At 38.8% G+C, this 24,908-nt stretch overlaps 1 protein-coding gene and 1 non-coding gene across 4 annotated transcripts in view; both read right to left on the minus strand.

The window, feature by feature from the left end:
- Positions 1 to 10: 10 nt before the first annotated feature.
- Positions 11 to 82, minus strand: trnap-cgg (transfer RNA proline (anticodon CGG)). Its single transcript has one exon. It is a non-coding gene; the product is annotated as a tRNA-Pro (tRNA).
- A 494-nt stretch (positions 83 to 576) lies between these two features.
- dyrk1ab (dual-specificity tyrosine-(Y)-phosphorylation regulated kinase 1A, b) overlaps positions 577 to 24,908 on the minus strand; it is a 33,533-nt gene continuing 9,201 nt past the window's right edge. Inside the window, exons 2-12 of one of the 3 annotated variants that reach the window (XR_008388218.1) lie at positions 17,428 to 17,624; positions 14,335 to 14,427; positions 13,083 to 13,271; positions 11,419 to 11,566; positions 10,931 to 11,217; positions 10,704 to 10,850; positions 9,996 to 10,136; positions 9,604 to 9,907; positions 7,677 to 7,801; positions 2,833 to 4,938; positions 578 to 2,647 (exon numbers count right to left, since the gene is read on the minus strand). Coding sequence is in view for 2 of the 3 variants with exons in the window: in XM_053646472.1 (XP_053502447.1) it covers positions 4,345 to 4,938; positions 7,677 to 7,801; positions 9,604 to 9,907; positions 9,996 to 10,136; positions 10,704 to 10,850; positions 10,931 to 11,217; positions 11,419 to 11,566; positions 13,083 to 13,271; positions 14,335 to 14,427; positions 17,428 to 17,547 (2,148 nt within the window). In the remaining variant the exon portion in view is untranslated. Of the gene's footprint in view, positions 4,939 to 7,676; positions 7,802 to 9,603; positions 9,908 to 9,995; positions 10,137 to 10,703; positions 10,851 to 10,930; positions 11,218 to 11,418; positions 11,567 to 13,082; positions 13,272 to 14,334; positions 14,428 to 17,427; positions 17,625 to 24,908 lie in introns of those variants that run through there. The other 2 variants (XM_053646472.1, XM_053646471.1) reach the window with 2 other exon arrangements.

Consider the following 24,908-nt stretch of genomic DNA (forward strand, 5'->3'; position numbering starts at 1 on the left):
CAAAACTTGTGGGCTCGTCCGGGATTTGAACCCGGGACCTCTCGCACCCGAAGCGAGAATCATACCCCTAGACCAACGAGCCGCGTGATATAACTTCACGTTTTGTTTTAATAAATATCTTCTTAAAACGACCTTAACACGTTTCAATTATTTTTGATGCACTGTATGGCCAAGAGTTTATGGACACCTGATCATCATACCCATATGTGCTTGTTGAACATCCCATTTCCCATAAAACAGCTTTGCTGTTATAATAAACCTCCACTCTTCTGGGAAGGCTTTCCACTAGATTTTGGAGTGTGGCTGTGGAGATTTGTGTTCATTCAGCTATAAGTGTATTAGCGAAATCAGGGTGGGAAGTCATGGTGCACAATCAGTGCTCTAGTTCATCCCAAAGTGGAGTCGAGGTTTGGGCTCTGTGCAGGTGACTCGAGTTCTTCCGCACAAACCTTGGCAAACCATGTCTTCATGGAGCTTGCTTTGTGCACAGGGGCATTGTCATGCTGAAGACAGGCTTGGGCTTCTTGGCTCCTGTAGGCAAGTGATAGCTCAGGAGTTAAGCTATTGGCTTACTGATTGGAAGGTTTTGAGTTCAAATCTCAGTGCTGCCACTGTTGGGCCCTTAACAGTATAAAAGAGTTAAATGTAAGCTGCTCTGGATAAGAGTGTCTGCCAAATGCTATAAATGTACATTGTAATGCTACAACATACAAAGGCATCCTTTACAATTTTGTAGCAAGAGTTTAAGGAAAAACTACATATGGGTATGATGGTCAGGTGTCCACATAATTTTGGCCATATATTGTAGGTGGCTTACAAGGTGAAATGAGTCAATTTCCTGTTAAATGATCTATAACTGTTGTACTCACCGCCATCTTATTAGGAAAACCTCTACACCTGCTCGTAGCCAATCTTATAGCAGCAGCACAAGGCATAAAATCATGCAGATATAGGTCAAGAGCTTCAGTTCATGTTCAGATCAGAATGGGGAGAAAATGTGATTTCAGTAATGTTGACCATGGTACAGTTGTTGGTGCCAGATGAGCTCTTTAGAGTATTACAGACACTGCTTATCTCCTGGGATTTTCATAAACAATAATCTCAACCGTTTATGCAGAATGGTGTGAAAAACAAACAACATCCAGAAAGTGGTAGTTCTACAGGCAGAAATTCATGGTTAGTGAGAGAGATCAGAGGAGAATGGTGAGCTGACAGAAAGGCTACAGTAACTTAAATACCACCCTGTACAATGATGTGAACATTAACTAAAGCTCATGACCTGTATGTGCATGATTTATTCATTGCACTCCTGCCAGATTATTTCCTGATTGGATAATTGCATGAAAGGGCAGGTGTAAAGATTTTCCTTTTTAAAAAAAAAAAAAAAAAAAAAAAGAAAAAGAAAAAAAAAGTGGCAGTGAGTGTATATATTTGCACTTCTCTTTATTTGTTAGAACATCTTAAAACTTCAAGGACCATTTAATAGGAATAGTTTCTCTTAATTAAAACATCATTTTAAATGGAAAAGCCAACATAATTTTCAGCTCATTAATACATAAGGGAAAACACTACTTGACTAAGCTCTGACAGACTAAAGCACAACATTCAGAGCAGAGTTTCCAAAAAGAATCACAGCGTGCGTACACACACACACACACACGCACACACACGTCCACACACACACCCCACCATTAAATGGTAAGAGTGGGTTTGTGATCCTGGGCAATCAAAACAAAGCATCTCCAAGTAGGACTGTGGATCTAAGACCAAATTTGCTTCTTTATTTATAGTCAGATCAGCATTCCTACTTTTTGCTCAGTCAAACCTTTTAAAAAAAGGTCGAGTGATCGAAGAAAATAAAGCATTCCCCCTGCAATACTAGAATATTTCTGATTAAATCTAATGCTCGCTTTTGAAAACATTTTATACTTGTGACCCAAGGGAAACTCCTCTTAAAAATGACAGCCAAAACAGTTGTAATTATATACCAGGAGAAATGTAGCGAATTCTGTATTTCCTTTATTTAAAAATTTTATATACACACACACACACACACACACACACACACACACACACACCTATTTCAACTATTAAAAAAGGGGCTGCATTTCATGAAAGGACATCAAATCAGGGAGCTAAAACAGGTAGACACTTAATATCTGTTTAGTTTTTTCCAGGTTTATTTTGGAATGTTTTGAGCTCAGCAAATTGCTGTGTTTCCCCACGCAAACAGGGTCATTTATAAAAACTATTTTTAAAAGCCATTTAACATTTATATGAACCATTTCTCATCACCATTACTCTTAGAATATGTAAATATATCAAACATTTTTTGTTTTATAATAGGGCAAAGATGCCTTCGGCAAAATAAACACCACTTTCATGTACAATAGTGTCCTGTTACCTGATTTAGCAGCAGGACGCTAAAGATTCATTGGTAATATGCATGGAGTTGGTCTTTGTTAATACCCGATGCAAAGTGTGAGCATGGGTGGAGAACACTTCACAACCTGTTATACTATAAAGTGTGGGTGAGATTGATTAATTAATTAACAATTGCTTCTGTGACCACAACGTGATTTCTGAAAACACTGAATCTCTTGGAAATGTGCGTATGCCCATGTGCCCTCAGTGCCATATTTAGATTCTGTTTGAACAGTATATGGGGAAACAAGCAACAAACAAAATGTCTGACAAACTCAACTTGTACTCATAGTAGCTACAGTAGACTGCCTGAATATTTCAGCTGAAGTATGGTACTTCGGTAAAAATTAGCATGTCATCCAAAGTAAGTAGAAAAAAGTAGCATCGCCCACCAACTGACAAAAAAACCTTTTTTTTCCCGCCTCCTTGTAATCTTTCACAGCTACTCCGTAGCCTGCAGAGCAGCAGTGTTGTGCCAAGCTATGCTCCCAACTGCTTGATGTTTTTTTTAAAAAAAAAAAGAAAGAAAAAGTAAATAACAGGGTTTTGATGTTTAACCAAACAACAACAATTCAACCAAGCTCCGCAAAATTTCCATTGCGCAAAAGTAGTTGATAGACATTTGGTATGGACAAAACTGATCATTTAATAAAACACTTGTGTTGGAGTGGTGAACTGCTACATTATTGGTTACAGGACCATTTAAAAATAAAATAAAAAAGAAAACAGTTACTTTGGTATTTAAAAAAATGTGTAAAGTTCACAGCATAATTCAAGAGGGGAGAAAGGCAGTCACAAATTTCAGCGAATATTTCTGTACTAAAAAGTGAATAAGCAAATTGAAGTAAACAGTGTTCAATGGAAAGCATACAATCAAAATGAACAGGAACAAATAAATAAAATTAAGCATTTCATATAGGGGTGACTAACTCTGCTGTGAAATCCTATTTGATAAGAAAGAATTATAGGAAGTCACTATTAAAACACTTGACCCTGTAATTATGAGTCCCTTAAGTCCCTTTGTTAAATAAAGGCTTCTTAATAACCTCTTGATTACTTTTTTTTTTAAAACTCTACTCAGCATTCCTCTAAATAACGATCGTTTATGTTAAAAGAAGAGGAAAGCCGTATTTATCTGAACAGCATTGTCCATGTTCTTTTCGCTCAAATGTTCAAAAAATCATAAGGCCAACAGGGTTCTTAACGTGAACCCCTAAATCTGTATCTGACCCCGTTTTCAGTGCATCCTCTCCATAACTGGAACACGTAGTGAGACGCGTCTCAGCCTGAACACTACTGCAGCTCCTTCTGCTCCCACAGTCTGAGAACACGCTTCTCACAGTTACACAATACAGACAACACCAAAGACCACTGCGAGTACTTCTTCCTGCACACACTACAGGTTTTAAACATACAGCTCCGAGAGGTTTCAAATAAAAGGTAAATAAATTATCAAGGGAAAAAGAAAAAGCTAAATGATTCACCGTTGGAATGTAAATGGATTTTTTTTTTTGCATTGCTTTACATGTAGATAGTTGTGTGGCAGTTATTGGCTCTGAAATACTAAAAAGAGATTTTTAAAAAATGAACAAACAACGAGTGGGACGTGAGTACTATGTGTAGTGAGTGAACTGGCAGATGCAATCTTATGATGGTCGTTTTGCAGTATTACGAATGAGTCGGTTAGGTGGGCCAAAAAAAAGAAAAAAAAAAAGAGAGAGAGAGAAAAAAAAAAGAGATTTGAAATACATATACTTTAAATACTCTTCAGTTGTAGCGTTTCAGTGATATCTCCCCTAAAAAGTGAGCAGCTTTTTGTTCTCTATGCACCATTTAAAAATTGGAGAAAAGGAAAATATCACCTAGAAAAAAATATTCATAATAACCACATACAGAAAAAACAAAACATTTTCAGATTAGTCACGAACTAGCCATGGAGCTCGGCTGAACGCAGACTCCAGTCATCGGAGACTCATCTCTATCAATGCTTTGTCTCATTCCCAAATGTCCCTCCGTTATGAAGTGCCCGGGCCCCGTGTTGGAGGGAACCGAGTACGGTGGATGTCCAGCGATGCCAGTTTCTTGGCGGGGATTTGAGAAGGCACCCAAACCCATGCTCCCGATTCGGCTGAAGCCCAGGGCTGTGGTGGGCCCCTGGCGGAACTGGTACACCTGGTGGCCATGGTTTCCTGTGGAAGAGGAAGAGGTGGAGGAAGAGGAGGCAGAGGAAGACAGCGATGTCATGGACAGATGGCCATGCCCGACCTCCATGGAGTCCTGCGTGGAGGCGCTGTTGGTGGGCGAGTTGTAGAGCCGTGACCGAGGGAACGCGGTTATGACCTGTCCATGGTGATGGTGGTGGTGGTGGTGGTGGTGGTGATGAGGGTGTAATGCTTTAGGATGCTGGGGAGGCACATGAAAGGTGGTCTCCTGCACTGGATGCGTCTCTACCGTGACAACTTCTGGGCCAACACCATCAGTCCATACTACCGGAGGATGGTAAGGCTGTCTTTTCTGTAAGAGAAAGAAACACAGGCACGACTGTTCATATACACGCATGCAAAAACAGCAAAAAAACCCCTGCACGGTCAACACAAATCAGGTGGCAACACTGCTAACAAGAAAATTACCCTATCACACAGAAAGAAAAAAAATGAAGTCTTCTAAGAATACCCTAGTGTATTTGTTGGGTTATTTTTTTTTTTAAACACCACAACACACCATGAACTACCGAAGATAGGCTACCTAATGAATAAAACACTTTGAGGTGTGATGTTATAGAAAAACAAAAAACAATCAATCAATGACGAGGTCATGTGATGCGAGCCAGTGCAAAGCTGTTGATTGTTACCACCCTGAAGTTGCTTTCCCTAAACCAGCACATCACAAAGTGCTTTAAACGCCCCAAATTTTTTTAAATAAATTAATTAATTAATTAATTAATTACAATTTTAAATTAATTAACGAATGGGGGGGGGGGGGGACTATCAAGTTACAGAGAAGCAGGAAAGTGCAAAGCCCCCCTCTCCCATGTTGGAAAAACCTCACAATATCAAATATTACACATTTGTCTTAGTTAAACAAGAGATTTTAAAAATACATGTATTTATTAGGTTTAGATGATGTACAGTGAGGGAAAAAAGTATTTGATCCCCTGCTGATTTTGTACGTTTGCCCACTGACAAAGAAATGATCAGTCTATAATTTTAATGGTAGTTGTATTTGAACAGTGAGAGACAGAATAACAACAAAAAAATCCAGAAAAACGCATGTCAAAAATTTTATAAATTAATTTGCATTTTAATGAGGGAAAAAAGTATTTGACCCCCTCTCAATCAGAAAGATTTCTGGCTCCCAGGTGTCTTTTATACAGGTAACGAGCTGAGATTAGGAGCACACTCTTACAGGGAGTGCTCCTAATATCAGTTTGTTACCTGTATAAAAGACACCTGTCCACAGAAGCAATCAATCAGTCATATTCCAAACTCTCCACCATGGCCAAGACCAAAGAGCTCTCCAAGGATGTCAGGGACAAGATTGTAGACCTACACAAGTCTGGAATGGGCTACAAGACCATTGCCAAGCAGCTTGGTGAGAAGGGGACAACAGTTGGTGCGATTATTCGGAAATGGAAGAAGCACAAAAGAACTGTCAATCTCCCTCGGCCTGGGGCTCCATGCAAGATCTCACCTCGTGGAGTTGCATTGATCATGAGAACAGTGAGGAATCAGCCCAGAACTACACGGGAGGATCTTGTCAATGATCTCAAGGCAGCTGGGACCATAGTCACCAAGAAAACAATTGGGAACACACTACGCCGTGAAGGACTGAAATCCTGCAGCGCGCGCAAGGTCCGCTGCTCAAGAAAACACATATACATGCCCGTCTGAAGTTTGCCAGTGAACATCTGAGTGATTCAGAGGACAACTGGGTGAAAGCGTTGAGGTCAGATGAGACCAAAATGGAGCTCTTTGGCATCAACTCAACTCGCCGTGTTTGGAGGAGGAGGAATGCTGCCTATGACCCCTGGAACACCATCCCCACCATCAAACATGGAGGTGGAAACATTATGCTTTGGGGTTTTTTTTCTGCTAAGGGGACAGGACAACTTCACCGCATCAAAGGGACGATGGACGGGGCCATGTACCGTCAAATCTTGGGTGAAAACCTCCTTCCCTCAGACAGGGCATTGAAAATGGGTCGTGGATGGATATTCCAGCATGACAATGACCCAAAACACATGGCCAAGGCAACAAAGGAGTGGCTCAAGAAGAAGCACATTAAGGTCCTGGAGTGACCTAGGCAGTCTCCAGACCTTAATCCCATAGAAAATCTGTGGAGAGAGCTGAAGGTTCGAGTTGCCAAACGTCAGCCTCGAAACCTTAATGATTTGGAGAAGATCTGCAAAGAGGAGTGGGAAAAAATCCCGCCTGAGATGTGTGCAAACCTGGTGGCCAACTACAAGAAACGTCTGACCTCTGTGATTGCCAACAAGGGTTTTTAAACCAAGTACTAAGTCATTTTTTGCAGAGGGGTCAAATACTTATTTCCCTCATTAAAATGCAAATCAATTTATAACATTTTTGATGTGCGTTTTTCTGGATTTTTTTGTTGTTATTCTGTCTCTCACTGTTCAAATAAATCTACCATTAAAATTATAGACTGATCATTTCTTTGTCAGTGGGTAAACATACAAAATCAGCAGGGGATCAAATACTTTTTTCCCTCACTGTAGTTCTCCCACCTTACATGTCCCCGTGAATAAGTTGTGAATAAGTTGATACTATAGAAACAATATGATGCTAGAATGAGTGCGTTAATATAAAACACATGAATTAAAGCCAGCACTACTGTAAGAGTAAGAGCTGTAAGAGAAAACACCTTCTAGGTTTAGAGAATTTGACAGCGTTGTGGAATAATAAATTAGCAGCTCGTTCGTTTTCTTTAATCTGAACAGTTTAAATTTCTGACCCCTTGCTACAGAGATGTAGGAAACGACACTGAAAAATACCCGTACAGAATCGATAGAAATCATTAGGTCTAAACTGTAGATACTGCCTCTTCTGTGGATAGGCAGCTGGCAAATTCAGTATCAGAATAACTGCCTTGGTTTATACACAGACACACACTATGAAACGCACAAATATTTGTAAGTAATTTTATTATTCTTGCAATATACTCCTTAAAGCCACCAATGTTTTTGTGTTTTGTGTGTTCAACATTAATTGTTGAGCCCTAAAGTCTCCACTGACCTGAGGGCGGAGGTTGTCACAGTCTATGCTTGGCATTGCTGTGCTAAAGTGCCCCCCACTGTGCCGATGATGGTGAGTGGGATCAGACCTCGCTCTGCCACTGGTACTCGTTCCAGATGATCCTCCTGAAATCATGGAAAATGTGCTGTTTTTATTGCTTTTCCACAAACATTTCACATAAACCTTGAAATATTAAATTTGGAATATTGTTTAGCCCTGGAACCATATGTACAAGATAAGCAGTACTGTTTCTCCAAGGTTTTTTTCAACCTAATTCCATCTATTGCATCAGGAGTGTGTGTGTGTGATTGCTTTCGGAGCTTATGATGGCAGCCTGTGATAGGTTGTTGGAAAGGTCAATTACATATTTATTCAAAAGTTTTCCTTTTTCTCTCTCTCTCTTTTTTATTTTTATAGAATGCATTGACTAAATAATATTTATATTATACATTTGTTTCCACAAAACAGGATTTGTGTTTTTCCCCTCTCGGCGCAGGGAACACGCTGAAATACTTGGTAGGCTGACTTCACAGATTGTTGCTCAAATTTAAAATGAATATATCGTTGCTTAATTGAATTTTAAGAAAGAAGTGCTAATCAGTGATGACAATTTCGGAACAATTATGCGATTCCTTGCAGCTTGCGTAGAAATTAGCCTGTCCTTTCATTTTAATATGTCCACAGAAAAAAGGACAGCTGACCGGTGACGCGAGGTGAACGCCTTCGAAACGATCTCAGTGTAATTGGTTGTTTGTTTCCATGTCAAGTGGATTAAACCTCATTTGAAAATATGATACATTTCCAGTGATTACTTTAATAAACAGTCTAATTTCCCAGTAATTTTGCATTGACAATTCTTCTGCTGTAAATGTTCTGTACTATTCGGAAAAAGGTGTGGTCGGTCGCGAACGATTACGTTTTGAAAATACAAATTCAAACAGAAATACAAAACTCCAAAACAAGTATATTATTATTATTAAAAAACAACAAAAAAAGAAACCTCTTCCAGACTAGGGAGATATGACGATATAAGATCGATATCATTATACATTATAATACGATATGCGTTTTGGAGATCGTGCGATATCTTTTTGTATGTTTTAAATTATGCCACTGCTGGGAAAGCACAGTCTGCTCTCTTCCGCATACACGAGCTCACAGAGAGAGAGAGAGAGAGAGAGAGAGAGAGAGAGAGAGAGAGAGAGGGAGAGAGAGAGAGAGAGCGCCATTCCTCCCACCTGGACATCATGGCTAGTTCTGCTCCCATTGGCCACGGATGGCTGTGGAATTGTTGGGTTTTTAACATGTTGGGGTTTGATCTCATGATGATAGGGCCATACAACGTAGAGGGATTAGAAGAGGAAGATTTTGATTGACGATACAGAACTATGATTGTGGGGGACTGATTTTTAATCCTAATATATAGTATTTATAATAATAATAATAATAATAATAATAATAATAATAATAAGGCATGTTATGGGTATCACAATTACTCTGTAGTACATGTGTAGTGCACTATATGCCCAATTCAATGCTATTTGAATTTAAGCCACAGAAAAAGCAGTTTTCTGCACAAAATATTTTGTGAACAGTAGATAAGCTCTTTTAACAGAAAACAAGCCCTAGGCCTGTTTTATTCTCTTACTGTGTGTCAGGAAAAACATAACCAATCTGGATCTAACCTAAGCAGTATGGGTTACCAAAAATTCATGCTTTATAATGTTAGCCTCAATAAAACTTATTTTAATGCAGGAATAAACTCCTTTTCTTTTCTAAAAAAAAAAAAAAAAGTTGAATGAAGATGTGTCCTGATGTTCTCATTCATAGATTGAGGTGAAACCTCTTAATAGCACTTATCGAGTCACTCGTTTTCTGTAAGTAGGGATTACTGAGTAGGCAAAGTGGAAGACTATTTGCAGAACACCTGAGCTTGAGGATGTACTAGAGGTGGTCCCTGAGGACTGCGAATGCTCAAGTGCAGGACTTGTTGAAACACTGCTGCTTGTGTTTGTTCCCTCATCTGCAGTCTTCTTAAAGAAGCTGTGCTGGAGCGCGTAGTAGGGCTGGATTCGAGTCTTGGGGTCATAGTCCAGCATTCTGAGCACAAGGTCCTTGAACTTCAAGTAGTCAGCCACCGCGTGGCCAGATTCGCCGCCTCTTCGACCGCCAGGTCCACCAGCCTCCACCCCCAAGATGGCATGGAGTTTACGAGAAGCTGGGGGTTTGTACTGTTGGCAGAGAAACACACAACTTAGTAATGAACATAGAAGCTCAGCATTGTCCATAGAAAAAAAACAAACGGTAATAAAAACACACCCTTTTCCCATCTTTGGTCTTCTTAATGCTCCACGTCCCATCAGACAACTTCTCAAAAAACTTTCTGGCTTTTGGTGCAAGGTCCATTATGTGACTGGGTGGGATACCTAGGACTTCAACTATTTTGTTCATTTGGTCCACCTGTGTAGGGAGAAAAAAAAAGCTTTATTTTTTTCCTTCTCTACACATAGATACAATACACTAACAATTACACTGTACACTACATTTGACAGACTGTATAATTACAATTACCTCCTTAGTGTGTCACTATGTTTATTTGTTGCAAATCTTAGATTTTCTGACACAATCAGACAATCCAGGATGGACCTTTAGGCATTTAGTTTAGAATACCTCAGACCAAACTGATTTAATTAGTGTGTGTGTGTGTGTGTGTGTGTGTGTGTGTGTGTGTGTGTGTGTATGTATGTATGTATGTATGTATGTATGTATGTATGTATATATATATATATATATATATATATATATATATATATATATATATATATATAAAAAGGATTTATCAGATTTCATAATTTGTTTCATGAACAAATGCAGAATAATTAAATGAATATGCGACGACTACTAAATGTTCAGTTTGCTAAAAATAAAACAATAATAATCTTTTCAGAACTGTGTACTGTTTTTAAAAATGTTTTTTTCAGATGACCTGCATTTTACTGACTCAGTCGTGAAGATGATGTCTCTCACCTCATTGGCTCCACTGAACAAAGGCTCTCCTGTATGCATCTCCACAAGAATGCACCCCAATGACCACATGTCTATTGCCAGATCATATGGCATTCCTAACAGCACTTCAGGGGAGCGGTAGAAACGACTCTGGATATACTGATATATCTGAAAAGGACACGATTACATATAAACAATCAAGAAAAAACCCCAACACACAGAAGATGAGAAAACTGCTCAAATCGTACCCTCTGTCCCAGTTGGCAGGAGCTTCCAAAGTCCACGATTTTAATGGCGCTTCTCTTGGGGTTACATAGTAGGATGTTCTCGGGCTTGAGGTCACAGTGGATGATGCTCAGTTCAGGAGTGGCAAGAAACAGCAGTGCTGTGCAGAGCTGCTGGGCAAATTTCCGTGTCAGGTTTAAAGAAACGCCTCTAAAGTTTGTGTTTCGTAACAAGTCATACAGGTTGTATGACAACATTTCAAACACTAAGCAAAGGTGATTCCGAAACATGAAGTGCCGCTTCAGATGAACTAAAGAAAAAACAGGGGGGGAAATAAAACAAAAAGTAGTTAAAGATTTATTGAATTGAAAAATTTACAAAAATTATTTTACTAAAAACAATGTAATACACACAAACAAACAGAAGTATAGTCTATACACACAGTATGTCCAATTCTACATTAATAAATTGCATCCCAAGATTCAAAATGCAGTCTGAAGTTTTTAAATACCTATGTAATATTTCATTTCTGTATCATGTTTGTTCATGAGCTCCAGCAGCCGCACTTCAATCTGAGCTTGATTCAGAAAAGCCTTCTTGTTCTTGATTATTTTGATTGCTACCCATTCCTGCTCAGCACGGTCATAAGCTTTAACAACCTGCAAAAAGCCAATTAAAAGACCTCAGTACACATAAACCGTGTTAAACCCTCAAGTCCAAAACCACAGCAGAGGTTTGGGCCAAATTTATATCGAAATGTCAGCAACCAAAACTTGTGAAAACAGTGAAAAAGTAACTACACCCCATGGAAATTGTTGGCTTTTTATTTGTTGACACATTTGATCCTCTTTGAAACAGTGCCTATTAATAGTGTATAGGTGATACACTATCAAAGGACACATAAAATTGCCAAAAAACAGATAAAAGTAAGTACACCCCTACATTTATCACACCTTCAAATCCATAAAATTAGAATCAGGTGTTGAAGATTGGGTGTCAGTGATTAGAACCTGCTTAGGGAGTGCAGGTGGAACCGGTTTTATTTATACCCCTCTCATATCTAGTGTCTGGTGTTCCCTTTGCTATTGAGGTGTGTGGTGTCATTTTGCCAACATCTAAAGAGTTCTATAAGGCCATAAGGCCTTCAGAAAAAAAACGGTTGTGGATGCCTAGGAGTCTGGCAAGGGATTTAAAAAGATCTCTAAATTATTTGAAATACATCATTCCACTGTAAGGAAAATCATCTACAACTGGCACAGATTTCATACAGCTGTCATTTTGTCCAGGACTGGCCATCCCAGGCCTTTTGGAATAATGTGCTCTGTACAGACTAATCGAAGACGGAGTTGTTTGGCCACAGTAACTGCAGACATGTTTGGTACAGACCAAAGGCAGATTTTCAGTAGAAGCACATCATACCAACTGTGAAGCACGGTGGTGGAAATGTTATGGTTTAGGGTTGCTTCGCTGCCTCAGGGACTGGACAGTTGATTCAGTGATTCAATTATGAATTCTGCATCATATCAAAGAGTGTTTGAAGACAATGTGAGGCCATCTGTCTGAAAGTTGAAGTTGAACCCAAAAGTGGAATTTTCAACAGAATAATGATCCTAAGCACACTAGCAAATCCAGTAAAGAACAGCTCGAAAAGAAGAAACTGAGGGTTATGGAAAGGCCTAATCAAAGCCCGGATTTGAATCCCATTGAAATATTGTGGAGGGATTTGAAATGGGCAGAACATTCAAGAAAACCTTCAAAAATCTTGCAACTGAAAGAATACTGCAAGGAAGTGGTCAAAAATTCCAGCAAGCCGATGTCAGAGACTGGTGAACAATTATGCAAAACGCCTACAAGAAGTTATTTCTGCTAGGGGGGCAATACTAGCTTCTGAGGCCAAGGGTGTACTTACTTTTTCCACAGAAGAACATCACATCTATTGATATCTGTTGAATAAAAGACTGAAAATTTTTCCTTAGGGTTTTGTTCAAGTACATCAACTTTATTAATACACACTTTCAAAGATGACAGAATGTTTGCTTGTCCAAATATTTGCAATTAAAAAAAAAAGCCAACATTTTCCATGGGGTGTACTTAGATTTTCACATGACTGTGTAATATAATGTCCAGTTGGACCAGTCATCTGCATATGACAAAGCTGTGTGTTCGGGACCGTACCTGCCCAAATGAACCCTTTCCTATTAAAGAGTCGATTTCATAACGGTCCATCCACTTCTCTCCATTCTTAACAATGTAATCAAAGTTGTCATCATCATAGCCATCGTTGAAGACTTTCTTCTCTTTCTTATGGCTGGAGTCCTCACAATGACCCTGTTGATGCCGTCGTTTCTTTTTTGCATAATACACCTACACAGAAGGGGGAAATAAACAGCAATTTCTTTCATGTTTGTCTCATACAAAAGCAGTCCGTTTTAGATGGGTGTTCATTAAATGATATACAGGGTGTCAGTGAGAATAACTTATACTACATATACTTCATTTTGTATTTATTCTTTACACCATATGCTCGACATGTTCACCCTCATGCTCTAAGCATTTTCTCAGCTGCTGTATCATCTTTGTGAAGATTTTGCTCAACAAATTCCCCTTGGTTCCTGACCTCTTGGACACCCTGTTATTTAGTGTGCCACATTCAAATTTGTGACAGTCAGAGGTGCAAACATCAACAACCAGAAAAAACAGGTAGGGAGAGAGGAATATAAAAAAAAACAAAAAAAACACAACGACAAATTTTTACCACAGCGTCAATTCTTACGTGCTCATGGCATGAATGAACATCTGCAAAACACCCAAGTTGCTCTCATCATTTATATAATAGCAACTATAAAAAGCCATTCCCTCGCCAGATGCTCTTATTTTCTCACTCTTTTCAGTTACCAAGAAACCTGAAAGCCTAAAATCATCTGTCCTGGAGACTGTCCCATCACCAAAAAACTTACTGTTACAAAGTGCTGACACCGGTCATTCCCACCATAAATATTCAGCAAACATCTCCTTACAACTACTATAGGTTTTTAATCTGTTTATTACTACAAAACTTAGCCCATGTATTGGCAGAATAACAAAGTTCTGGGTTAGGCTTAAAGACTGAAACAGGACAGCAATAATAATAATAATAATAATAATAATAATAATAAACTATTTTACAGAGCGCCTTTAAAAGCAGCTTCTCAAAGGGCTGTACACAAAATAAGCAGTACACAGAATTTTTTTTTAATTATAAAAACAACTAATAATAAAAGAAAACATCAGCAAGCAAATGCTAGTTTAAAGAAGTATGTCTTGAGTTGAGCTTTAAATATTATTAGTTGAGCTTTAAATAATATAATGTGATAAATAATTAAAATCTTAGTGTTTACCTCCCTTTAAACATAATGAAACATCAGTCAGGTTTGGCAGCAGATCTTACCTCATTAATGTGTTTGTAGGTTTTGATTAAGTCAACAGAGAGCTTCCTCAATGGAGCTGCGGTTGGCTCACGAAAACACTGGGGCATGTGCCTCTGTATGAAGACACGCAAAGACAGACACAGAGCTTTAGGTTGAGGTATACAGCAGGTCACTCTTTATTTTTCTTGGACCTACACTACTTCAGTTAAAAATCAATGCAAAACTTTTGGCCTGCAGGCAATGACCATGTTTGGATTATAGGGTTGTTATGGTATCATGGTCGTATGGAGTATGATCAGATGGCTGCTTCACTGTCGCCTCACCATCAGTAAAGGAATGTGTAATAATAATAATAATAATAATAATCATCATCATCATCATCAACACCATCATCATCAGCACAGTTGGGATCACGAGTGCTCACGGATTTTTAGGTGAATCTGCAGTAATGCTCAATGAAAAGAAAGTTCAAATTTCGATGTTTGAGCATTTTTTTGGTTTAGTTTAAATCACTTTCCAATTATCATCACCATTAACGTTATTTGTAATGTGTTAGACAGACACTTTGTTGTACTGGAACTATCCATTTAATTTTTTTTTTTTTTTTACCTTTGACCAAAAACTGAAAGTACAGATTTTGACCATTTTCAGAGACAATCACAAATATAAATAAATATTTATTTATTGAGAGATTATATAAAACTGGTGTAAAATATATATTTTGTCTAATGTTAGTCAAGTTGAACATACACTATACAGCCAAAACCATGAGCATTAACATAGACTCATAGGCCCCCAACCACCTTTGCCGTTTTAAGATCCTCCACTTTTCTGGGAAAGCTTTGAACTACATTTCAGAAAATGGCTGTGGGGATTTGCTCATTCAGCCACAAGAGCATTAGCGAGGTCAGGCACTGATGTCAGGTGAGGAGGCTTAGTCAGTGTTTCAGTTCATCTTAAAGGTGTTCAGTGGGGTTGAGGTCAGGGCTCTGTGCTGACCACTCAAGTTCTTACACTCTGACCTTGGCATATCATGTCTTTATAAAAGCTCGCTTTGTGCACAAGGGCATTGTCATGCTGGAACAGGTTTGGGCCTCGTAGTTTCAGTGAAGGGAAATTATAATGCTACATCATACAGACTTCGTGGCAACGGTTCGGGGAAGAACCACATATGGGTGTGATGGTCAGGTGTCCACATACTGCTGGCCATATAATGTACACTGACCGAACGTATTTAACATTAACAACTCAAAACATTCTCCATTCACCCCGACAGAAAGCTAGGGAGCGCTGTGAGTCGAGTGCGTGTGATATGGGGGAGGGGGCTTTCAGGACATGTCAGTTAATATTGGAGACACAAATCATTCCAGATTCATATGAGCCACATCTCCTATTTTATTGAGGAGAACAAGACTGCTCTTTTCATGTATTAGGAGTTATAACTCATACTAGTGTACACCAAGGTTAAATCATGAAGCTCCAACACAAAACGCGTTAACAGGTTTGGCATTTTAATATAATCGGAATAATCGTCATTGGCTATCATGGCAGTGTAATATCATGTAGAGCTGATAATATCATTATATCACACAAGTGCAGCATAAAATGTACTTTTTACCAGATTAAATTCCTTACTCCAGTGGTTCCCATGCCTTTGGTGTGCAGCTCTGACTTCCCAAAACAATTCACAACCCCACTTCCTCAGAACTCCCCCAAATCATACTACATCAACCTCCATTTCGATGTGCAGGTGAAGTGGACTGCTCTGAAAACCTGTTGTAAACACGTTCGCTGCTACCTCTACTTCCACTCCTACCATGTTCATAACTACCAAACATGATGGCTATCAAACACACAGAAGAACACAGCATTGCTAATAATAATTAAATAATACAACCATCAACGATCTATTTTTGGCTAAACGACGCTGCAAGCTAAGTTTGTGAGATCCTGGGTAATACGCTGTTGTCCTGTTGTGCCCACAATTATTGTCAGTTGATGACATTATCCCCTGTGACTTTGAGTGGAGACAAGAAGTGGGCGTGGACAGATGCATGTAACGCGTGTCATGTACACGTAATGTCATTACAGCGAAAACTATGCCAGAAGCTTGTTACAAGTCGGCTGAAGCTGCAATTGCTAGTATTTGCATTTAGTCTGGGTTTTTTTTTTTTGATTAATTGCCTGTTAACAACGTCAGGAATGTTTGCAGACTGAGGTTGGGAACGTAAATAAATAACGAGTTATTAGCTGAAACCAAGCTAATTATAAAATTGAAATACAATGATTTAAACTACACGTGCATGAATAGCAGCGGAGATACTTCAATCTTGCATAGTGTATCAGCCCTGATAAACACCACACCGTTTCATTTTCTTAATTTTAACCTTTGATCATGAAGTCAGACAGCAGGTTCAAGGTTCGTGGATGTTAAAGCTGCAGACCCGACATTTTGATATCAATTGGTGATTTCCAATACCATCGTTAATCAGCCTACTATACACGGTCAGTTTAGGTTTTTTCTTTGCTCAGCAGCTGCCAGCTTCCCTCGCAGCAACTCTCAGACAAATTCGGACGATCTAAGAAACGTCATTCTTAAAAATAGCCAGGAAGAACAAATTACAGAATTTTATATTTTTGTTTACTTTTGTTGTATTTTTCGTTATATAGGCCGATACAGAGATGTTCAAAGATTTTCTTTTCATTTTTATTAGAGATGCACCGATATCAAATTTCTCAGCCGATACCGATAACCAATTATTCAGAGTGATATCGGCCGATTCCACAATTCTGAAAGAAATGCTAATAAAAACTTTATTCTCTGCATTTCAACAAGTTGTTTCACAGTAACTGGTCTCATAAACAGAAAACACATTACTCTAACATCGGCCCTGATCATCGGATATTTAAAAATAAATAAATAAAAATCTGCCGACAGCCATAGCGTGAAAAATAGCCTTTATCGGCCGATACATCGGTGCATCTCTCACTGGTTTGTGTGTTTTTAAACGTTTGATTAATACTGTGATACTGTAGTATATTTCGACTAAACTCTAACACTCATAGTGGATTACACGTGCTTTGTACTTCTGCACATGAGCACTCAGTAGTACCTGATTGGCGGTGAGCGCATGTGTCTGGTCACTGTATGGTAGTACAGTGCCAGACTGCTCTGTACTCTGCTGGTGACAGTCACTGTGCTGCGGGTGTGAATGAAGCATCGGAGCAGCCATGTGAAACCCAGCAGCATTGAAAGAAAAAGAGCGTGCAAGCCGGCCAGACCAGGGTTGGCATGCTGAGGTCTCTCCCCCTAGAAGAAAAGTTCAAAAATATAGATTAGTGCTTATTAGGACAAACCAAAAGGCTCGTTTAAAGGATTCCTTATTTTAAAACAAGCATCACAGATCACCAGAAAGCTTTTATTTCATGATGAAGTACCTCATTATATGCAAATTAGTCCTATATGCCTAAAAAACTTTTTTCTTTTTTTGTTATTTTATAAATACATATTTTTATACAGATGCGTGCGTCCACATTAGAAAAGAGAGGAAAAAGGAGATTAGGAAAGGAAATAATATGTTGAAGACAGACATGAATGCCACAGTGCACACGAAACTAAACAATAAACGAAAGAACATTTAACGTTTAGTTTCTGAGGAACTCAATGGTGGACGTAGGACAGGAATATAATAGGAAGAAAAAAAAACACTGATTCCACCCTGGCAAATTCACCCTCCTTTAAGACTAAATTCCAATAATTATTAGGAGAACGCTGGTTTATGAGCATCCCTCAGCAGGCAGCACAATGCGCCACAGCCACACTGAACCACACCACTATTCAGAATCCCAGCAACAGCACCCAATTAGCATAGCCTATCACCGCCAAGATACAGTGTGATTTGGCAAGCCCATCAACGTTCAAGCCAATCACAGCAGACTATGCAAATAGACTACTTTTGTTGCCAGGGCAGAGCTTCTGCCATTTGCCAATAAGAAAACAAGAAATAAACAAGAAATTAAATTGAACTTTGGTACACTTTGAGGTAACATCCAGCACAATGGAGGCTGAGAGCAAACGAAAAATCTCGGGGAGGGAGAGAGCGATTTATCTGAGCGAACGGAGATTGGGCGAAGAATTCACCCAAACCAGTAACAGAAGGTGCAATCCCGGCATTACCGCACCATCATTTTGAACCATGCTTAGCACTGAGAGGAATATGACCTAAAAAGGCAAGGCAAGCTTGAATTTATTTTTTAGCAAATTGATTTGAAATTTTTTTTGTGCTTGAGTAGAATATAACCATAGAAAAGTGACGTCAAATATAAAGAAGCGGAAATCAAACAAACAAACAACAAAAAAAAACCAACAATGTCCTTGTAGAATGAAATTAACAAAATTGTTAATTTTTTTCTTTAATAATTAAGACACGGCAGCCAAGTCTGTGTGATTAAAAACACCGAAGTTTTGTGTCTTTTAACATGAATATGTTTGCCTTAAGGTTATCTATAAGCTAGTGTATGCCAAAACAATGACAAAATTTGCATTTAGAAGATATATGCGTTCAAAATTTACAGTCTCTCTCTACCACCAATACGGAGCAACAATTTTGATGACATCACTCTGCACTTCAGCTTCTCATCAGATTTTTTGTTCAGTCAAATGATCTCTAGAATCTGAAGTTTCCCGTCCCAAATATTAATAATAAAAATCTATGGTTACAACCGTTAAAGTACGGATTAACCCGGGCTGTGGGGTAAGGCGTTAACGAGTGAATCGGAGGTGTCTTTGGCTGACGTCACATGATGTATCTTGGCCCAAATCTGCGGTAATTTGGGAAAAAAAATTATATAAAAAAAAAAATTGCAAGTTCCTTCGAGTTTGCTTGATTTTGCATTCATTTCTGTGATAGCGAAATCCTGGAGGGAACGTAAATTTCAAGTTAAAAAAAATTCAAGCAAGAATATCTAATCAATAAAAACTTCCTTGAGATAAACATCACATCACTGGTGTCCGCTGTGCAACAAAGAACTTTTACTTCACAATTTATTTCAATTCTTACTAGATAACAAATATCCTTATAAACATGTACATGAGCACTAAAAAACAATTTTAAAGTCATGACCTCAGCACAAATGATTTATGTGGCTGTGGAAAAACCCATTTGGAAAACTAAATATGGGCCTCAGTGCTTCAACATCTCAGTCTGTTCAGAAAGAAAGAACACGGCTGAGATCGATAAGTGTCCAGTGCAGCCAGAGTTTTTTTTCAGTTAACAAAAAAATCATGTTGTGTTTCATAGAAATGCACACAAGAAACACAGTACAATTAGAATAAACACTTATTCAACCACAAGAGCATTAGTGAGGTCAGGCACTGATGTTGGGATGTTTGGGCGAGGAGGCCTGGGGCTCATTTGGCATTCCAGTTCACCCCAAAGGTTGGGTTGAGGTCAGGGCTCTGTGCAGGCCACTCAAGCTCTTCCACTCCACCCTTGGCAAACCATGTCTTTATGTACCTTCCTTTGTGCACAGGGGTATCATCATGCTGGAACAGGTTTGGTTCCAGTGAAGAGAAATTGAAATACTACACCATACATCCTATACAATTGTATTCCAAATTTGTGCCAACAGTTTGAGGAAGGAAGACACATGGGTGTGATGGTCAGGTGCACACATACTTTTGGCCATATAGTATAGGTAAATGCAGCCTGTACAAAGGTTCGAATCTTTAAAAGGCTCACTTCATTCTTTATCACTTACAGAGCCAGGTAAGGTAATGCCTTAGATGAAACATTTTCATAGTAAAATAAATGTAACAAAAGAAGTACTTGTGTAACATTACACAGTAAGTCACTCTGTATTAGGGAAACGGACATAAGTCAGAATCATGCATAACTAAGACATGCCTCTGTTTACCACCCATGTGCATAAATCACACTGAAAACTCTGAATAGGGATGCGAATACTGGTGCGTGCAATTACAGAGTTATTCCTCATTTGGTATTTCCACGTTCTCCTTAAATTTCTTTATAATATTCACCGAAAGCCCTGGAAGCGTATTTCAAATTGCCAGTAATCAGCTCTGGAAAGACTACTTACGGCAGCATGAAATATACTACATTTTTGTTAAGCCTTGTATTTATTTACACTAATTCACCAAGTTTTCAGACAGGAACATTATACTCTTCCACCACACAGACCAAATCCCAAATGGTTTTCTAGTCACTGCATGTGGTTTATCGGGTAAAATGCCATATAAAATCAAAGAAGAACTATTTTACCATCCAAGTAGCCAAGCATCACTCATAACTGCGACAATGCTTCCTTTTCTTAATAAACATAATACATCTTTTTTTTTTTTTAACAGATCCTGTTATTTCTTGGCTGAAAGCAGAACTAACTCTGACTACATTTACATGGACAGCAGCAATCTAATTATTGACCTTATTCTGAATAAGACAATATTGTGATTAAGGTGGTTACATGAGTCCCTTTTAGAATATTCCTTTCATGTTCATGTTTTACATGTTATAAAACATAGATCGATAAACAGCACACGTCATTACGTCCCCACGCCACGCCGTCCGACGTTCCCTCCAGAATTTCACGTATCAACATACAGTTCATCTTCGTTATGGTACCGTATACAGTTTGGGGTGTTTTTATTTTAAATTTTTACGAACGCTTCCAGTGCAGTTAATTATTTGTCATGCTGTAAGTGCAAATAGACGACTGCTTGAAGCCTTGGGCTGCGTCCCAAACCACATACTTACCTACTATATAGTAGCCGAGATACATGTATTTCACCTACTATATAGCATCTAAGTATGCGGTTTGGGACGCAGCCGTGCTCTCGTTTGGCGTCAAACGGTTGAGCATTGCCGTGTGTGTACGTGTCCTGTCGCAAAAAGCGGTGAAAACTCCCACACGACATTAGTGTGATTAAGGTGTGTACATGTCTGTAATGCACGTCGATAATGCGACTAAAATAGGAATACTCCACACGTTTTAAACCGATTTGTGTTTACTTCGAGAATGACTTTAGCCGGACTAAGGTAATAAAAAAAATTGCTGTTTACATGGTAGTTTCTTAATCAGAGTATCGTCTTAATGGGGTTAATATAGGACTGACTCTGCTTCCTCACTTCGAGGGATCTGTATGTGGGAATCCAAAAATGTTGACGAGTACATATGATTGGATTGTTAGTGTGCATTCAGTAACAGTGCACTCAGTGGTGCCAGAAGGCAAAAAAAAAAGAAAGAGTTGAAAACATTATTATTCCAAAAAAAAAAAAAAAAAAAGGTGTGGTAGTGGCCTAAGAAAACACTACAGTGAAAACTCAGCCACAGTGTTCTGGTTTAGTGAAGATAAAATGTGTTAATTGGTGTTAAGAAAATTGCAAGCAGATTCTAATTGATAATGAAAGCTACAAACTAGATTTTGTCAGCAAAGTCCAGGTGATCGAGAAATAAGTAATAGTAATAAAGGAAAGATATTAAACAGTAATGCATAATTTACGTCAAAAATAAAATGTGTTGTCTTAACTGATATTTTGCCTTCAAGGCTATCACATTAGGAGGCCTTAGATTGAGATAGTTTTAGATAGTAGCTGTTATCCTGCAGTCATTTGGTGTGTCACTTGTGCACATCCTCAGAAATGAACGCGACATGTCCATGTGGTGAAATACCAAAAGAAATAGTTGAGGCAGTGTAGCACCGTGTGACTGTATGAAACTGAATAAACAAACTAGCACTGTGTCTCAAATTGCATACGTGTACTACGTACAAGATCAATTTAGGGCGGAATGGAGTACAAACACTAACGGTTTTCCTATTATAGTTGGTATTTGAATTTTAAACGCCTTTTTAAACTGACCAAAAGATCTGCTTTGAATACTACATTTCTGGATTTCCTCGATCAGTAACTACACTAACTGTGCACTTTATTAGGAACACCTGTACACCTACACATTCAGGCAATTATCTAAATCAGCCAACTGTGACAGCAGTGCAATGCATAAAATTGTGCAGATATCGGCCAGCAGTTTCAGGTAATGTTCACATCAACCACAGAAAAAATGTGATCTCAGTGATGTTTGACTGTGGCATGACTGTTGCTGCCAGACAGTCTGGTCTGAGTATTTCTATAACTGCTGATCTCCTGGGATATTCATGCAAAACAGTCTCTTTAGTTCACTCAGAATGGTGCAATAAAGAAAAAAACATCCAGTGAGCTGCAGTTCTGTGAATGGAAACGCCTTGTTGATGAGGGAGGTCAACGGAGATTAGCCAGACTGGTTCGAGCGGACAGAAAGGCTACAGTAACTCAGATAACCATTCATATACAATTGTGGTGAGGTGAAATCATCTCAGAACGTACAACACGTCGAACCTTGAGGCGGAAGGGCTACAACAGCAGAAGACCACGTTGGGTTCCACTTCTGTCAGCCAAGAACAGAAAGATGAGGTTGCAGTAGGCACAGACTCACCAAAACTGGACAGGTGAAGCCTGGAAAAACGTAGCCTGGTCTGATGAATCTCGATTTCTGCTGAGGCACACAGATGGCATGGTCAGAAACAACAGCATGAATCCATGAACCCAACCAGCCTTGTGTCAACGGTCCAGGCTGGTGGATGTGGTGTAATGGTGTGGGGAATGTTTTCTTGCCACACTTTGGGCCCATTAATACCAATCAATAATCAATAATCGCTTGAATGCCACATTTGAGTATTGTTGCTGATCATGTGTGTCCCTTCATTGCCACAAGTTACCCATCTTCTAATGACTTCTTCCAGCATGATCATGCACTACGTCACAAAGCAAAAGTCGTCTAAAACTGGTGTCATGAACATGACAACACTCTTCATTGGCCCTCCCAGTCACCGGATCTGAATCCAATAGAAGACCTTTGGGATGTGGATGAAAGTGCACCTGAAAAATCTGCAGGGATTGTGTGATGCAATCATGTCATCGTGAAGCAGAATCTCAAAGGAATGTTTCCAACATCTTGTGGAATCCATGCCATGAAGAATTGAGGCTGTGTAGAGAGCAAAGGGAGGCCCCACCCCCTATCAGTATAGTATTCCTAATAGAGTGCTCAATGTACTGCTGAATGTTAAAGAAGAGATGCAGATCATAAGAAATATCACACTCTCTAGAGACAGTGTAAAAGACAAACTGAGCTCGTCAGTCTGTTTATGTGCACGAAATCACTAAACACTACAGTAAAAATTGGAAACCTGGAAGTTTTGTCGTTGATGTGCCATATAGTGGATGCCACATTTAATCCTCCAGATGTACATAAGCAAGTGAGTATGTGAACAATGCCGCTCGCGTAGCAGTCGCATGCCTACACGTATGCGTGGTAAAAGTGGAGTACTTATTCATCTTTAAGCCAAGCGTTCATCAGGTAGACATGCAGGCTCCACCAGCGGAGATAAGAGATTCCTTGTCAATTTCTTATCTCTTATACATTTCACTCTTGACTATATGGAGTCAAATACTCAGGAATGAGACATGTGAGAAGCCAGCACAGTACTGCATGGTTCTTCTGTTATGATTAAATTCAACTACATTTTATTTGTATAGTGCTTTTAAAACACCTGTTATGTTTTTGAACGGTGCCTAATTTTGTTTTAAAGCTCTCATACAATAGATTTACATGTATCCAAGGTTAAAAAAAAAAAAAAAAAACATTTTAATGTGCTCATCATTTAAATTGCAGCATTATCTTTTCCCCCCAGTGTCACAAACGACTCATTAAATGATCCATTCTAAAGGATTCATTCTAAACTACTCCATTCAGAGATCATACTCTGCTCTGATTGGTCAGATGTCCCAGTCTGTTGTGATTGGTCTACCGCTGTCAGCGTGTCAAAAAGGAAACTACCATAACGAGTTTCAGCTCCGTCTGGAAAAAAAAAAAAGAAGTCTGATGTAACTTTTTGCTGTGTGAATGAGGCGGCTGATATGCGGCTGATAAACAAAATGAAGTGCGAGTGATATTGTCTTCTGAAGTCATGCTTGATAAAACATCTTGCAGATCTCGTGTCTGTGAAATTGTAACTATCGACAGGTGTGTTCTAGTAGTCTGGCTGAACCATCTAGTGTGTGGGTTCAGAGTAGAGATGCACCGGTACTAAATTTCTCAGTCAATACCGATAACCGATTATTCAGAGTGATATCGGCCGAATCCGATAGTTCTGCCTTTTATGCCTTCTTTTAAATTAATAATAATTAATTCCACAATTCTGAAAGAAATGCAAATAAAAACTTTATTCTCTCCATTTCAACAATTTGTTTCACAGTAACTGGTCTCGAACACAAAACACATTACTCTAACATTAATCTTCAGAATTTAGTTCATGTGTTAAAGTAAGATTTCCTAACTTATTGGATGTCAATTCATATTAACAGAATTAATTGCCTGAAAATCTAAAAAAAAAAACAAAACCTCCTGTTAGTCTCACACTCACTCACCACTAACAAAAGCATTTCTACTTCATCACTGAACATCAAACTGGTAATATATAAATATCAACTTTTTATATATTAACATTAACCGGATATGAAATATACTAATCTACAAATAT

This window comes from Ictalurus furcatus, chromosome 17 (assembly GCF_023375685.1).
Source record: "Ictalurus furcatus strain D&B chromosome 17, Billie_1.0, whole genome shotgun sequence".
Classification (NCBI taxonomy): domain Eukaryota; kingdom Metazoa; phylum Chordata; class Actinopteri; order Siluriformes; family Ictaluridae; genus Ictalurus; species Ictalurus furcatus.